At 41.3% G+C, this 17,968-nt stretch overlaps 2 protein-coding genes across 2 annotated transcripts; one reads left to right on the top strand and one right to left on the bottom strand.

Moving 5' to 3' along the window:
• Window positions 1-6,767: 6,767 nt before the first annotated feature.
• Window positions 6,768-7,832, top strand: LOC126493725 (pseudouridylate synthase TRUB2, mitochondrial-like). The gene is given in 2 exon segments (XM_050130821.1): window positions 6,768-7,436; window positions 7,438-7,832. Coding segments are annotated over 2 exon segments (918 nt in total). The 3' UTR covers window positions 7,687-7,832.
• A 7,572-nt stretch (window positions 7,833-15,404) lies between these two features.
• LOC126493736 (mas-related G-protein coupled receptor member B4-like) lies at window positions 15,405-16,418 on the bottom strand. The gene has a single exon (XM_050130831.1). The coding sequence runs from the start codon at window positions 16,401-16,403 to the stop codon at window positions 15,405-15,407; it is 999 nt and encodes a 332-aa protein (XP_049986788.1). The 5' UTR covers window positions 16,404-16,418.
• Between the last annotated feature and the right edge of the window lie 1,550 nt (window positions 16,419-17,968).

Below are 17,968 nucleotides of genomic sequence, written 5' to 3'. Positions count from 1 at the left end.
CAGTCATTAATAGTGAATTGACACGAACCTCGCGTTTCCCATGTGTTGGTAGGAAAACAAGCATATCTCAAACAAGTGCTTCCTGGATTAAAGCCGTTCTGGATACCTTTTGGAGGTGAGTTTACAAGGTCTTACATTTTCTTCTGTAAACATTGCTGTATTTTTAAGGGCTCTACAGTGAGGATGTATAATTACCAAGTAAAATACTTGTTTTTCAAAGGTATTCTCACTTTTTTCATCTCAAAATGTCCTAGAAAGATAGAGACAGCCTGAAACCAGAAGGGATTAAGAGTGTCTCATGAGGGAAATATTAGGCAGGCCTAGTTGAAGGGAAATGGCAAGGAGTGGTGAATGACTTCCAGGCTAATAGGAGAGAATCAGTCCTCCCACCTAGGCCTAATGAACCATTTAATCAACAGTGACAAGCAAGAAAAGAGTGGTATGGGTCAGAGAGTCGAGGGGTGCAGAGGCGTGGACACTGGCAGCACTGACCCTGTGGACAGCCAGGGTATGAGAAACACAAGGAGCTAGCCTTTCCTCTTCTAATCTCCTGGTGGTGCAGTTCAACCAGAAGCTGGAAGGGAAACACCTCACTAATGAAGGGTATGTTGAGCAGAATAGAAGCAGAAACACACACACACACACACACACACACACACACACACACACACACACACACACACAAAATTCTCTTCGCAAATAGGACTAGCCTTCACACTTATATTTTCCTAAAACCATGGAACTTCCTGTATCTCAGCTTCCTATGGATTGTCACCTCCTCGCCAGGAAGTTTTCCCCTTTTGGGAGGTGGTGTTTTCAGTTTCTTTCTCTAACTTTTAAATGGGATCTAACTTGAAAAAGCAAGGCATAATGCTTTTGGTTGGGATTTAGCTTTTGTAACTCTAGTAGAAACTCATAGCAATAATGACTTAATTAAGAGCTATTTAGACCTACGCTAGATACTCTGGTATCCGTTAACAGAATCTGGTCCAAATTGCAATTCCCCAAACCTAGATGTGTGACCTCATTCTTACAGTTACTAATGGCTCTCAAACAAATCAGAATTCTGGCCTGGCAGAGGATGTGAAGTATAAGCTATCCACCTTCAGTTAATCTCAACACCCAGGGTTAGTCACATTTATGCTTCCTTGCCTTTGGTCAGTGCTGAGTACATGGTACCTTCTAGTACCAAGGGAAGCCGATAATTGGGATATTTTCTGATACAAAGTTTCAGAATTATTACAAGGGGTAAAAAAACAAAGGAGGCAGAGTGCCAGTATCTGCAGTCCCTGCTTGTCTCTGAGATTATGTGTTCACATAAGATGTTTTAGGAACTCTGCAGTACTAATAAATAACACAAGAGGTGTAAAAGCTTCAGTGGTACAATGAGGGGCAGGCACAGGACTTACTCCCCAGGGTGACTGCAGGAAAGCTAGATATCAGACTTAGAATAGCAACCTTTGGACAGTTTGGAGCACCACAAATCAGAGAATAGGGACCCATATCTATTGACAAGTCAATTGATGTAAATTGATTCAATACCAGATCAGGTAACCTTTTAGATGAAAATGTGGATAAACTTTAATGAAGGCATCTCACCACTATAGTTCTCGAGAGTTTCTACAGTGCAGGCTGACATTGTTATTATCATCATCGCCAATGTCATTATTCTCATCCTCACTAACATTTCTTGAGCACTTTCTGTATACTCTGTGCGTTTCCTTAAAGCACTGTATTATTTGGTGGCCATATGAAGGTCAAACGAGATGCTGGTATGCAAAAAAAATTAGATGTTTCCTAAAGTAAACCAAGCAGTAAGTCACAAGCCTGTCTCGGTTCCACATCTAAATTACTCTGCAGTCCAACTCTAATCATCTGTTAGTTCTCTTATTTCTCTGTTCAATTTTGTCTGACTGACCTGTCTAGTCATGAGAAAGGAGTGTTGAAGTCTCCCAGTATTTGTGTGTGGGGTTTAATGTATGATTTAAGCTTTATATGTGTTTCTTTTACATATGAGGGTGCTCTTGTATTTGGGGCATAGATGTTCAGTATTGAAATTTCCTTTTTATGGATTTTTCTTGTGACTAATATGAAATGTCCTTCTTTGTCTCCTTTGATTTTAGTTTGAAGTCTATTTTGTTAGAAATTAGGATAGCTACACCTGCTTGTTTCTGAGGTCCATTTGATTGGTATATTTTTTTCCCAACACTTTTATTCTAATATGATGTCTGTCTTTGAGGTTCAGGTGTGTTTCTTGTATGCAGGAGAAGGATGGATTCTATTTTCATATCCAATCTATTAGCCTGTGTCATTTTATAGGTGAGTTAAGTCCATTTATATTAAGGGATATTAATGACCAGGGATTGCTATCTCCTGTTATTTTAGTTTTCCTTTTCACTGATGTTAATTTGTGTGCTTTTCTCTTCTTTGGGGTTTGTTGCTATGTGACCATCAATTGCGTTTTTGTTGGTGTAGCCAACTTCTTTTGGTTGGAGTTTTTCTTCTAATATTTTGTGTATGGCTGGGTTTGTGGCTAGGTATTGGTGAAATCTAGATTTTGTTATGGAATATCTTATCTTGTCCTTCTATGGTGATTGAAAATCTTGCTGGGTATCGTAGTCTAGATTGGATTTGCTCCTGGCTTCTGTTCCCGGTATAGCTTGTTCCCTCTCTGTTTTAGGTAGTTGGTTCAGTCCCACTCTGGTTCTGGTGGAGAATGCTGACTCTGAGTCAGGTCTTTAGCTTAGTCCTGGTCCACCAGTGTCCCAGGACTGGATTTGCTCCTGGCTCCTGCTTTCATTGCAGCTTGTTTCCTCAGGCCCTGTCTGTCCTAGGTGGCTAGTTCAGTCACATGCCTGTGGAATTGGTTGCCCAAGGTGGAGTTCCTTGACTCAGGGCAAATTTGGCCTAGGTTACTGGCTTTGACCTGTATCTGTAAATTCTGGTCTGGATTCCCTACCGCAGAAGTCCCTGGGTTGGAGTTGGACCTAGAATGGTTTCTGGCTCTGGTCTACTGCCTCAGATGTCCCAGCCTTGGGTGCACCCAGATCCGCAGAGGACCTGCTTACTCCCTCAGAGGTTCCAGACTCATGCTTGAACCCACAGAGTTTCCAGGTATCTGCCTATTCCCTTTGACATCCCATACCAATGCCTGGACCCACAGAGGTCCTGGCTCAGGCCTACTCCCTCTGAGGTCCCAGACTCACACCTGGTCTGCTGAGATCCCTGGTTCCTCAGAGGTTCCAGGTTCACTCACACCCAGACTGGCAGAGATCCTGGCTCAGGCCTAGTTTCTGGAGGTCCTAAACTCATGCCCAGACCCACCGGGATCCTGGCTTAGGTCTACTTCCTTAAAGGTCCCAGATTCACATCAGAACCCTCAGTGGTCTCTGGCTCTGGCTCACTTGCTCAGCAGTTACTCCCCTGTACCTGTTCCAGTGGAGATTTCTGACTCTGGATCTTATTTCTGGCTCAGTCCTAATCTGCCAGTGTCCCGGGACGGGGTTCACTCCCAGGACTGGATTTGCTCTTTGTTTCTTTTCTTTATTGCCTCTATTTCAGTCTTCAAGTCTTTAACTATTTTAATTGTTTGCTTTACATGTTTGATTGTCTTTTCTTGGGTTTAGGAGATTTATTGATTTTTCCATTTTATTATCTGTTTCACCATTTCTTTAAGGGAGTTTTTTATTTCCTCTTTAAAGGTCTCCATCATACTTACAATGTTACATTTAAAATTGTTTTCTTCTGCTTCTTCTGTATTAGGTTGAGCTAGTCTTCCTGTTGTATGACCACTGCATTCTGGTGTTACCATGTTGCTTTTTAGGTTGTTGAATGAATTCTTGCATTGGTGTCTACCTATCTCTTTCTCCATTTGGTGCCAGCAGTGTTTTTGCCTCTTGGTCTAATCCTTGCAATTGCTGTCTGTGTCTTTGGGAGCTGTTCTTGGTCTGCACTGTACTGTTGCTGTCTGTGTATCAGGGAGCTGAGGTCTACCTTGGCCTGCTCTCTTGGTCCACTGTGAAGTCACAACCTGTGCTTCAGAGTTCCTCTTTTGGTCCTCTCGGTGTAGCTGCAGTCTGTGTTCCAGAGTTTCTCTGAGTTATCATTGGGGATAGGAAGGTTTAGGGTCAGAGTGGCACTTGTAGCTTGCAGGGTCTGATGGGTGCTGTGGGGGAGTTGGAGCAGTGTACCTGCAGGAAGCTTGCTTGCTGCATAGCTAAAGAAGCTGTGGCAGGTGGGAAAGGGGCCTGGGGTTTTGCTCAGAAGGGCCTAGAGAGTGAGTTGCCCTGCTTTGTGGGTGATCACTTACCTTGTGGTCCTCTTTATGTTGTTGCAGCCTGTGTTTCAGAATTCCTCTGAGGTTGGGGTTGGGATAGGAGGGTTTTAGAGCAGAGTTGAGCTTGTAGCTTACAGGGTCTGATGGGTGGATTGGGGGTGTTGGAGCAGCCTGCCTGAGGAAGCTTGGCTAGAGAAGCTGAGGCAAGTGGGGGAGGGCCCCAGGTTTTGCCCCAGTATGGAGAGCCTAGAGAGGGAGGTGTCCAGCTGGGTAGGTGATCACTCACTTCTTGGTCCTTTGGGTGACTTTGGACTTTTAAACAGAGTTCAGTTTGATAAACTGGGAATTTGATGTTGGACTGGATGCATTTCTGCATTATGCTATGGCTACAAGTCTATGGGGCCCAGGGAGTATAATGGGATAGTTTGAATGGAAATAGTCCCTATATAGGCTCATAGATAGTGGTACTGTTAAGAGTGCCACTTGTTGGAGTAGGTGTCATCTTGTTGAAAGAAGTGTGGTACTAGGGTCAAACTTTGAGGTTTCAGAAACTCAAGCCAGGCCCAGTGTTATTCTCTCTTCTTGCTTCCTGATGATCCTGATACAGAACTCTCAGCTCCTTCTCCAGCACCATGTCTGCCTGCATGTAGTCATGCTTCCTACCATGGTGAACTGAAAGCCATTCACAAGTACATGTTTTCCTTCATAAGAGTTGCTGTGGTAATGCTGTCTCTTCACAGCAATAGAAGCCCTGATTCCTCTGGGCTACACCCTGGAAGAAGCTACCTCTTCTGCTCTCAGAAGTCATTAGTGGCCCACAATTCTTTGTCTAGTGGTGGAAGTCTGAAATATCTCCCTTCTGCATTAGCATGCCCACTGATATTAACACTGTTCTGGACTTGTTTATGCAACAATGATGTGGGACTCCCCTCTGTATGCTGTGAATACCATTGGTTAATAAAGAATCTGCCTTGGCCTGTGATAGGATAGAGTAGAACCAGGCAGGGAAAACTAAACTGAATGCTGTAAAAGAGAAGGCAGAATTAGAGTGAAGCCATGTATCCCTACTGGGGACAGACACTAAAACTTTACCCAGTAAGCTACAACCTCATGGTGACACACTGATTAATGGAGATGAGTTAATTTAAAATATGAGTTAGTCAGAAATATGCTTAAACCATTGACCAAACAGTATTGCAAATAATATGGTTTCCATGTGATTATTTTGTGGGCTGAGCAGCCTGGAACAAGCAAGTGGCCTCCCACAAAAAAAATTGGCACACCAACATGGTTTGAAACATTTGGAGCTGATACCTGCCACCCACGTCGGGTCCAGATGCTTAGATGCCCACTTGGGGTCGGTCGGAAACTACCTGAGACCATGACCAATGGCTCAGCACTTCCCACGGGCAGGTGGCAGAATCAGGTCTGATAGGCATACACAGGTAGGAGAGTGTGGCAGATTCCCATTGCCATACATACAGATGTATGTGTTGCATGGCAGATTTAGCTTTTACTGATAAAAAGAGTTTATATGCTGCATGGTGCTTCCCAGAGTTGAGGTGGTGAGGCTGTCTCCCAGTGGCATCCTCAGAGGCAGCAAACATGCTTCTTCCATGTTGGATTTGGTGGCAGAGCCAAAAAAAAAAAAAAAAAAAAAAAAAAAAAGAAAAAAAAAAGAAAAAGAAAAACATGCTTCTGGTCAGAAAATAATTACAGATACACAAAAGGACAGATTCAGACATCAAAGTCCGCTAAATAAGCCATGGCATATTTAAAAAATATACGTAGGCTTGGGAGATAGAAGAAAAAGAGTAAAGAGACAATAAATGTAATATAAAAGAGTACAGACAGTCATAGATTAAAGGAGTAAAGATAATAAAGTAAATATTAAACTTGTAGAAAAAGTAATAGAGTAAGAAAAATGAACCAAATAAAGATGGAAAATATACAGAGAGTGTGGATAATGTATATTATTGTGTTTTCTTTGAATTTTTTGACTGTGAAGGAGCTAGGTACAGAGAGACATATCATTGTATGGACTGATAAACTAAACCAGGTATATATATTTGAAAGGTAGCTTGATTCCAAAATGTGGGTCTAAGGCTTTGTTGCTTTGGAAAAGAGGTTCTCTTTTTTGTTCCCACAGAAGATGAGAATTTGTAGATTAATTCTAGGCTAATGTGGTTTGATGAACCAAGATCCCCCAAAAGGTTGCTGTAAAGACTTACTTTACCCAACAAAAGCAGGAAGCAGTTTGGAGACAACTACGCCCAAGTTCTCAAATATTGTTTATAAATGTTTGTTTAAATTTAAAGGGGGACAGGCTATAGAGATTTGCATTGGTATGGATCTTGGTTTATGGATACAAATTTAATATCAATCTTATTATATGTATATTTGTGCTATTGATTAAGGTATTGTGATTGTGTAGTTCATTTAAAAATGTAATGTATAGAGCATCTGGATGATGTACTGCTGAGTGCCTGCCATGGGGTCTTAGGGTCTGGCTCGACTGCCCGGGCTCTTCGCCGTCTATAAACCTCCTGGGTTGAAATGGCTGCACTTGCGGGAGACAGTGGAGCTGCAACTGCTGAAAGGTCTCAATGCAGCAAAGCCTCCGGCTCCTGAGCAGCGTGTTCGCTTCTTGCTAGGCCCCGTGGAAGGCAGTGAAGAGAAGAAGTTGACTCTCACGGCCGCGAGTGTGCCCACCCTCTCCACCCACAGACTCGTACGTGGCCCAGCGTTTACCAGCCTGAAGATTGGTGTTGGACATCGCTTGGATTTCCAGGCTTCTGGTGTGCCGGTGCTCGCCATGGGACATGGATGCAGACTTCTCACCAACATGTATGATGCTCACCTCACCAAGGCTTACACAGTGCGCGGCCACCTAGGCAAGGCTACAGACAACTTCTGTGAAGATGGGCGGCTGATAGAAAAGACCACATATGACCATGTGACCAGAGAACACTTGGACCGGATCCTGGCTGTAATCCAAGGCTCCCACCAGAAGGCACTGGTGATGTACTCCAACCTGGACCTGAAGTCCCAGGAGGCCTATGAGATGGCTGTGCAAGGTGTGATCCGGCCCATGAAAAAGTCCCCGATGCTCATCTGTGGCATCTGCTGCCTGCACTTTGCACCTCCTGAGTTTCTCTTAAGAGGTACAGTGTATGCACGAGACGCAGCAGCAGCTGAGGAAGCTGGTGCATGAAATCGGCCTGGAGCTGAAGAGCACTGCTGTCTGCGTGCAAGTGCGGCGCACTCGGGATGGCTTCTTCATGCTGGACGATGCCCTCCTGAGAACCCAGTGGGACCTACACAGCATCCAGGATGCCATCCAGGCTGCAGCCCCCCGGGTGGCAGCAGAGCTGAAAAAGAACTTGAGACTAAGCCTGGGCCACTGGTAGCTCCCCAGTGCTGGGCAGCCTTGGGGCTTCGAGGACCCAGACTCCGCTTTGGAGGTAGAAAGTTATGCAGGGCAGGGAATGCCCAGACGTAGGTGGGCAGAGACAAAGGCTCTTTACAGGACAGAGCTGATGACTTTGCAGAGAGTGGCATTAAGGGCCTGAGCAGTGCCCACACCTGCCATGCCAGAGAAACACAAAGGGGAAAGGGGATCCATTTACTTGAGACACAGACTGACTGCAGAGATAGTCTGGCTGTGGTGGCCGGACCATCCTCTTGGCTATTTGGGAAGCTCAGACTAGAATCTTTACAGTTCAATGCCAGCCTAGGGTTACACAGAGAAACCCTGTCTCAAAAATCAAAGCAGAGTCAGGTGTGATGACTCTGACCAGGAGTTCAAGGCCATCCTTGGCCATGTAGTGAGTTTCAGGCCAGTCTGTGCTGCTTCCAGTGTTTAGCTTTTTGGAGAGCTGGGCAGTGTCACCTCAACACCTAATGCCTGCTGGTGATTTATCCAGCTATGACTGATGCTGGGATGTGTTATCCCCTAGGGAAAAATCTTCACTGTTGCAGGGTGGTGTCTCACACCTGTGATCTCAGTACTACTCAGCGTTTGGCACCAGCCTGGACCACTCTTTCTGGAGTCCTTTGTAGTCAGTATTTAATCCTGCAGGAGGCTCAGGAATTCAAGGTCATTTTGGTTACATAATGAGTTCTAGGCTACATGAAACCCATCTCCAAAATAAAAAGCCCAAAATTACTTTGAAAAAAAAATATAATGTATAATTAAGAAATATAGGTTAATAGATAATCATCTATAATAGTCAAGCTTGTAGTCATGTTAGTTAGGTTTTCTATTTTATTTTATTTAGATAATCTTCTAATATATATTTTATTTAGATAATCTTCAAACCTTTCAAAGACCTGAGGAATATGGCATTTAAAATGTTTTAAGAACTTAGGACTTTTCATGATATGAGACATATCTGCTCCTGGCAGCACCAACTACTTCAAGAGGATGATGGGCATTGAAGTGGCTCCTTATGGAGTTTGTTGGCTATTTGGTCAAGAAACTGCTTTTGCCTGGACTGCTTGATGTTATACTATGTGAGGACATAGCAGGACCCACAGAGAGATGACTGTTGAACTTGCCTAAAGATGAGATGATCCTTTGCGGTTCCTACTTCATGGAAGAGTTTGCCAGGCATTCTGCAGGACTCAGAAGAAAGTGACTGACAAACTGCTAATATAGGCTGTACTATGTTTGTAATTTCCTGCTTTGTGGAGAAGTTTGCTGGATACTATGGACTTGTAGGCTGAAGATGGATGCTCCAAGTATACAGAAGAACTTTGGGTGACTGTCCAAACAGTAGGATGTCTCTGTCAATTCTAGAGTTTTGGAAGTTGCTTACAATGCACTTGCTATTTACTTGGGTAATATTATATCCTTCTGAAGTCTTTTATGGGGTTGAAGAATAGATAGTTATGATTATAGTTTTCCTTAGTTAGAATAGATAGTTATAATAAAAGATAAAGAAGATATAAAATTGTAACTGTAATTCTTGCTTGATAGCTGTTTGTTATATGTAATTTTACTATGTTAAAGTTAAAAACTTCCTTTTTATTTAAACAGAAAGGAGAGATGATGTGGGATTCCCCTCTGTATGCTGTGAATACCATTGGTTAATAAAGAATTTGCCTTTGCCTGTGATAGGATAGAGTAGAGCTAGGTGAGGAAAACTAAATTGAATGCTAGGAAAAAGAAGGTGTAGTCAGAGAAAAGCCATGTATCCATGCTGGAGACAGACACCAATATTTTACCCAGTAAGCCACAGTCTCTTGGTGATACACAGATTCATGGGGGTTAATTTAAGATATGAATTAGTCAGAAATATGCTTAAGCTATTGGCCAAATAGTATTGCAAATAATATGGTTTCTGTGTGATTATTTTGTGAGCTGACAGCCGGGAACAAACAAGCAGCCTAACACATCACAATTGTTTCTAGGAAAGACAGTTTCATAGCAGACTTCTTAATATTATAGTTTTTTTGTCCCCTCTTTTGGTGGTTTGAATAGGTATGGCCCTCATAGACTCATATGTTTGAATGCTTGGCCTATAGAGTGGCAATACAAGGAAGTGTGGCCTTGTTAGAGTAGGTATAGTCTTGGTGGAGGAAGTGTGTCACTGTAGAGGTGGCCTTTGAGATCTTATATGTTCAAGCTATACTTGTGTGGACACACAGTTCACTTCCTGTTGCCTGCAGGTAAAGATGTAGAGCTTTCATCTCCTTCCCAGTATCATGTCTCCCTGAATGCCACCCTACATGCTGATATTAGACTAAAGCTCTGAACTGTAAGCCAGCCTCAATTAAATATTTTTCTTTATAAGAGTTGCCACAGTCATGGTGTCTATTCACAGCAATAGAAACCCTAATGAAGACACCCCTCTTCCACTATACTCCCCTGAATATCAGAAATGACAGTGCCACAGGATGGCTTCCAGGGACAGAGGCAGGTGTGGTTTGGAATACCCTGCATCTATGTAATGAACTGTGTTTTTTGTAAATGGCAGAGTGTATGAGACAAGCTGTGTTTGCTGTCAATAGAAGAGCTAGAGAATGGACCTACACAAACTTTTTGGAGCTAGGAAACTACACAGTGAGTGAGTCCCAGATGCTGAACATGAAGCTACACGATTTGTATCCATACTTCCATATTTTTAGTTTATTTTGCTATTTTTCAATTTTTTCATTTTGGAATAAGATATATATTGTTTGTTCATTATTTTACAAGACCTCAGAATTAAAAGACTTCTGATTTTTTTCCTAATTTAAAAGATTTTTTTCATTTTACATACCAGCCACAGTACTTTTTCCCTCCCCTCCTCCTGCTCACTCTACCTTCTCCCCTCATCTACTCTCAGCAAGGGTAAGGCCTCACACTGGGAGTCAACAAAGTCTGGCATATCAAGTTGAGGCTGCATCTAAGCTGAGCAAAGTATCTCTCCATAGTGAATGGGCTTTAAAAAACCAGTTCATGCACTATGAATAACTGCTGGTCTTACTGCCAGTGGCTCCCAGACTACCCAACTCACAGAACTGTCACCCACAGTCAGAGGGCCTAGTTTGGTCTTATGCAGGTTCCCCAGCTGTCAGTCTAGAATTAGTGAGGTCCCACTAGTTTATGACAGCTGTCTCTGTGGATTTCCCTATCATAATCTTGACATACCTTTCTTCATATAATCCTTCCTACCTCTCTTTGACTGGACTCAGGATTTCTGCTCAATGCTTAGCCATGAATCTCTATATCTGCTTCCATCAGGTGCTGGATGAAAGTTCTATGATAACAATTAGGGTGGTCATCAATCTGATTACAAAGGAAGGCCAGTTCAGGTACCTTCTCTGCTATGTCTTGGAGTCTTAGTTGGTGTCATCCTTGTGAATTCCCAGGAATTTCCCACAGAATTAAGCAGGGAAAACTAAACTGAATGCTGAGAGAAAGAAGGCAGGAGTTAGTGAGAAGTCATGTAGTCCCACTGGAGACAAATGCTGGAATTTTACCTGGCAAGCCACAGCTACATGATACACAGATTAAGAGAAATGGGTTAAATTAAGATGTAAGAGTTAGCCAATAAGAAGTAGAGCTAATGGGCCAAGCAGTGATTTAATTAATACAGTTTCTGTGTGGTTATGTCGAGTTTGAGCAGCTGTGTACAAATAAGCAGCCTCCTACAACAGGTAGTCATCAATCTGATTACAGGAGAAGGCCAGTTCAGGCAACTTCTCCACTATTGCTTGGAGTCTTAGCTGGTGTCATCCTTGTGGATTCCTGGGAATTTCCCTAGCACCAATTTTTTTTCTAACCCCATAATGATTCCCTCTATCAATAGATCTCTTCCCTTGTTCTCACTCTCCATCTCTCCCCAAACTTAACCGTCCCTTTCCTTCCTGTTTCTTCATATCCTTCTTCCTTCCTTCCTCTTCCCCCTACCTCATTCCCCCGTGTATTCCTAATTTACTCAGGTGATTTTTTTTCTATTTCACTTTCCCTGTGGGCTTTCATGCATGTTTTTCTTAAGATTCTCCTTGTTATCTAGCTTCTCAGGGGTTGTAGGCTCTTCTCTCAGATGGAGACTTTTGTTTTTTAAAAAGTTCTTGTATTTTTAATTGTTTAAAAATTTCAAGAATGTGAGACTTTAAAATTTTGACTGTGTTGTATGTGGAAATATTAAAAGTAGAGCACAGGGACAAAGAATAGAAAACATTTTAAGTGAAATGTTTGTGTATCAAGTTGAAAAATGGCAGAATGTCCTAGTCATTAAACTAGCATCTTGTTACTGAATAGAATCCCCCGAGAAGTCCCAATTGAATACTTCATTAGTTTATCTCATGGACTTGTCTCAGAGGGATTGTCTTAATTGTAATTAAGTAAGAGGACTCAGTCTACTTTGGGCATTGCTGTTCCCTGGTCTTGTGGTCCTGGAATCTATAAAAATGTTGTCTAAATAATTGCCTCTGAGAGGCCAAGTGGGGGCTCCTCAATAGTTTCTTAGTTCCTGCTTGAGTTTTTGTCATGACTTCTCTCAATGGTAGGCTTTGAAAAAGTGTACTTCGATATATATTCCTGGCCTTTTCCTGTCAAATTTGTTTTCTGTCTTCTATAATGTGAGCTTTCCTCCTCTTCCATACATCTCCAATCTTCATTACAGTCTATATAGATCCATTAAATCATGTATCAAGCCCTCAAACCACAAGCCACAATAATCTGTCTTCTCTTTGTATCACATGATAATTGAAACAGAGTGATTTGTAGTAGTCAGTTTTAGCAAAAGGAAACAAAACACCCTAAATTTGTGTTGGTACCAGATACCCACTTAAAAAAAAAAGACATTAGATTAAAACAAAATAGTGGATGAAGACCTCTTTGCCATTAGTAAAAAGAGTTGTATGTTTATTGGAGCATTAGTTTCAGCATTCAGTACATGGGAGACACAGACATGCAATAACAGGTAAATACATTGTGAAATTGTGGCAGTCACACATAGCATGTTATTCCTCAACTGTTAAAAATGAGGAGTTCTTGTCCATGGTTACAATATGTATGGTGTTATGTTTAATACTTAGGCCCTAATATTTGTATAATCTCTTAAAACAGAACTGCTAGCTGGACAACAAGCATTTAAAGCATAAGCCTATGAAGATTTTTGATACTCTGTCCATATGTTCAGACAGACTCATGATATGATAATGGTTACCAAACCTGTGCTGTAATAGAAAGTGGGATAACATAAAAAATATGAAGTAACAAATATACAAGTCGAAATAAAGATAATTTACAACATAAGATCTCTATGTGGTAAGAGTGCACTGCATTCAAGAGTTTTTTTCTAAAGCAGCTTTTTAGAGAAAAGGAATTTTAAATTATATGTATACATACACATATATGCATATATATATACATACACACATGTATGTAGGCAGAGGATCCTTATTCAATTCCCTGCCACCTAGACCCAAAATAGTAACACAGAAACTATATTAATTTCAACACTACTTGGCCAGTAGCTTAGGAGTATTTTATAGATAGCTCTTATATCTTAAATTAACCCATTTCTATTATTTTATATTTTATCATAAGGCTTGTGGTTTACAGGCATGGTTCCAGGGCACCTATCTCCTTCGGCAGCTACTGCCTGGCTTTACTCTGCTAATCTATTGACCAAAAGCAGCTTCTTTATTAACCAATGGCAATAAAACATATTCATAGCATACAGAGGGGAATTCCACATCATATATATTCAGTTTCACCCTTAATTTTACATTAAATTGGAAATATGTATAGTAATGACCTCCAACAGTTATGATCAGAGGAAACAGTGGGAACTCACAGAGGCAAGAAAGTATTTTGTATCTTGATTGGGTTTGGAGTCAAGTAGTTACATTTATCCAAGTCCATTTATTGAAATATGCATTTGTTTAATGTGCACATAGTACTTTTTCTTAATTATACTTTAAAGTGTCAAACACAGCAACATTTAAGATTGAAATATTATTTCACAAGAAATGTTATATCACTCAAGATAATATTTTCTAGGTTCAGCCCTTTATTGACAAATCTCATGATTTCTCTTTGTTTACAGTCGAGTCATATTCCATTGTGTATATGTACCACATTTTCACTATCCGCTCATCCAGTGGAAGACATTTGGCTTGTTTCCATTTCCTGGAAAATGTCAATAAGGCATCAGCAGACACTGGTGAACCAGTCTCTGTGGATTAGGATATTTAGTTATTTGGTCATATATCAATTGTATATCTGGGTCATATGGTAGATACAGTTTTAGTCTTTTGAAGATTCTCCATCCTGTTTTCCAGAGAAACTACACCAGTTCACATGCTTTCCAAAAATGAGTGTCGAGTCCACTTTCTCCACAACCTAGACAACATTTGGTGTCAGATTTTAAATTGATTTTAAGCACGCTGCTTGTCATGACATGAAATGTCAAAGTTGTTTTAGTTTGCATTTTTTCTCGTTGCTTAGGATGATAAGGCCTTTTCAAGATTTTATTAGCAATTTTTATTTATTCTCTTGAGAACTCTCTGCATAGGTCCCATACCAGTTTTCAAATGATAGTTTGTTTTTTTGACCCTTAATATTCAAAATTTTTTATATTATTCTGAGTATTAACCCTCTCTCTGGTGTATAACAGAAAAGGTTCTCTCCCATTTTGTGGGTTTCCTCTTTATCCGACAGATTGTTTCTTTAGCTGTGCAGAAGGTTTTTAGGTTTATGAAAACCCACTCATCAATTCCTTGCCCCAATCCTTAGCAAATGGAGTCCTGTCCATAAGAACAAATGCTTCACAGTCTCTCTTATTGTAGTTCCTAGCTCCAGATTCTAAGATGTGCATATACAACAAGTCAGAAAGGCATAAAGTGACCACATGTTGGGGAGCTTGGGAGGAAATATCAGGATAGAGATGATATAAGTGGGAAATGGAAAAATGGGGAGGGAATCTGTCTGGGGTGAAGGGTGGATGGTCAATATAGAAGGAAGAGGAGGGACGAGGACCAATAATAGGAAGGTTGCTTTTTTAATGCCTTAAGGCTTTGTAATATTTTATATTTCCTTGAAATTATACAAAACACAGGATTACATATATATCTGTGCACATATTTACATTTATACATGTAATATCTTTGCTGTGGTAAGTCTTCCATGGTTCCAGAAAATACTATACAAATTGCCAAGGGAAGGCAACAATTAAGTCATACCAAGCTTCAATATTCATGAAGGAAATGGGGATTGTGGGAATTTCGATTAATATCTCTTAACATTTAGCAAACAACTTGTGGAAAATAGGGTTATTTTTTATAGAATATAATATTCATTTAATATTTATCAAGTCCAATAACCAAAGAAATCCCGACCTTCCCTGCACTGCTTTGGGCCTTCTTTGGAGGGAAGGGTTTGTTTACAGTGGGAGTTGTCCTGGCTTCAAGAGATTTGGTTACAAAGATTACATCACAAGCAGATGCAGTGAGCCCACATAAAGCAGTTTTAGGATGCTGTAGTCAGTTTCTGTTTAACAAGCCCCATTTCACCCTATTTTTACAAAATGGCTGTTTTCTCAACCAATTGAAAAAGGTTGTGAAAATGGTCCCTTTAAATAGAGGCCATATTGATTCTCAGAATAACAGTGTGTTATCAAGGACTCACTCAACTACTACACCAGACTGTTTCCTGTTCCCCAGGATTTCTTGAAGAACCCCTTTCTTCACCTTCTTCCTCAGGAGTGTCCTGCATGGCTCTCTGCAGTAGTATCTTCAGAGTCTTCCTATGGAACCTGCGGTGCCTAACAGAGCCAACAATGAAGTAAATGATGGGGTTGGCACAGCTGTTAATGCAGGATACAAAAGTTGTCATTTCTTTAATATGGCAAGGGAAAACTTTGTGTAACTCCTCAATCCAATCTAAGAGGAACCAATAGATACCAAAGGGCAGACCAAAGAATAAGAAGACCAGCACCGTGAGGGTAATGGTCACACACAACCTGGTCACAGGAATTCTTCGTGAGCCACAGAAGATCCTGAACAACAGGGCCAGGCTGGATCCACAAAGAACCACAGATAATACTATCACAAATGCAGTAGTGATAAAATTATAACTCCTACACAAAGAATGGTTATAATAGCCAATAACTAGCAAGCCGCAATCATGCCCTAACAGGAGACTCAACAGTAGAGAGAAGGCCCAGAGCAGGGCACATATGACAGCTGATAAGTGTCTTGGTCGTTGGCAGTGATACCAGATGGGCCACAAAACAGACAGACAGCGCTCAGCACTGATGGCCGCAATAATACACATACCTGCAAGGTTAGCAAAGATTAATACATTTATGAGATAGATGGGAATATCGAAGTAGATGTCATAGAAATGAAGAAGGATACGTTCCAGGGAATACACAGTCTGAAAGCTGAGGAAGAGGAAGTCAGCCCCAGCCAGGTTGAGGACATAGACAGAGAAGGCATTCCTTTGTATGTGAAAGCTCAGAAGCCACAGCACTATGGCATTTACTGCCAGCCCAACCATGGCAATGCCAGCTTTAAGAATATTCAGGATAATGGGGATGGAGTCAATACAGGGTAAGTTTTCAGTGTAGTAAGTTTCATTCATTGTTGTGTTGTCTGTGCTCCAGGCTGGGGTGGTTGGATCCATGCTTGGTAATTTTCCATTAGCGTTCCTGCAAAGTAAACTGAGATATGAACACATGATACTTTCTGTCAACACCACCTGGCTATGGCGGGGTGTCTGGCACAGGTTCATAAGGAAGGGGAAACAGGCTTGCAGAGATGAGGCAATTTATCAAAACTCCTAAATTCTAGAAACTTCTTTTAAACCCAGTTTTTACTATTCAGTCTATCTGCAGAGCAATGCCTCTAGTGATATTGGGGTAGCTGATGATACCAGTATATTTGCTAAGCATCTTATGCTGTGTTAGGAAGAGACGGAATTTCAAAACTAAATTTCATGCTGTTCCAGGGCTGAGGTTCTTTCTCAGGTGTATGAATATGAAAGATCCTGGCCAAGCAATAGCTGTACTCAGTCTCTGTAAGGGGTCTATTAAATGAGAAAAATCGAATAATGAAATATGGAGATCTGTGTGTGAGCAGTCACAATTCTTATACTAGAAGGGCTAAGCCTTCATTTTACAATATGAAAACTAGAAGGCAGAGAAGCCTTGAAGGACGTGAGGCACTCTTCTGTTTGGAATTATGTCACCATTATCCTGTTATCTATAGGGTTACAGTGGAAAGTTAAGAACTATGACAAATGCACAAATGAACCACAGTTTCAAGGGCTGTTGAAAATTTGTAGTAAGTGTTCTGGTTGTTACTTGTATTTCATGCAAAGGGCCAGGTCTCTGACATGAAAAGTGTGGACTGTGCTGCAGAAAAAATAGAGAGCTCCTTATTTGAAAATAGTGTCCCAACCCCCGAGAAGAGGTTTGAGGTCTATACGTGCACACAAATGCTCTGGAAAAGAGAGCAGCATAGCTGGGCAGGTAGCATCTAAATAGAGATTTCTTTCCACCCCACTCTTCCATACAGACATCCTTAATAGGCTTCTATTTCTCACACCTAAAGCCACACAGACATCTGAAGAAAAGACAGCTTTTCTTTTCCACACTGGGCAAGGCTGCAGAATAAGGTCTGTTCCTGTGCTTGAGGTAGCTTAGCCTGAACAGTATATACCTAGGCAGCTTTGCATTACAGGATTTTCTGGATAATTTCTTCATGAAAGAGAAAACACCTGAGAGTGTTGAGACAGAGATCCAGGATCAGGGAAAGCATGCAGAAGGCATAAAACCTAACCTCACACTTGGTCACCCAGCACACACGATTGTCTTCACCAAGATTGTACTGTTCATTCTTGAAGCCTTGATGACCCCATAGGAACACAAATTTTTCATTTGGGGGACCATCTGGGGCATCAAGTAATTTGGGATTCCCCTCTGTATTCTGTGAATACCATTGGTTAATAAAGAAGCTGCTTTGGGCCTATTAATAGGACATAACTTAGGTAGGTGGAGAAAACTAAACTGAATCCTGGAAGGAAGGAGATGGAGTCAGAGAGAAGCCATGGAGTCTCTGCCAGAGATATACATGCTGAAACTTTGCTGGTAGGCCATGACATCATGGTGATGCACATATTAATGGGGATGTGTTAAATTAAGATGTAAGAGTTAGCCAATAAGAAGATAGAGCTAATGGGCCAAGCAG

This window comes from Alexandromys fortis, unplaced genomic scaffold, assembly GCF_014885135.2.
Source record: "Alexandromys fortis isolate MF-2015 unplaced genomic scaffold, M_Fortis_MF-2015_v1.1 scaffold_359, whole genome shotgun sequence".
Taxonomy (NCBI): Eukaryota; Metazoa; Chordata; class Mammalia; order Rodentia; family Cricetidae; genus Alexandromys; species Alexandromys fortis.
This window is presented reverse-complemented; position numbering and strand designations above follow the sequence as displayed.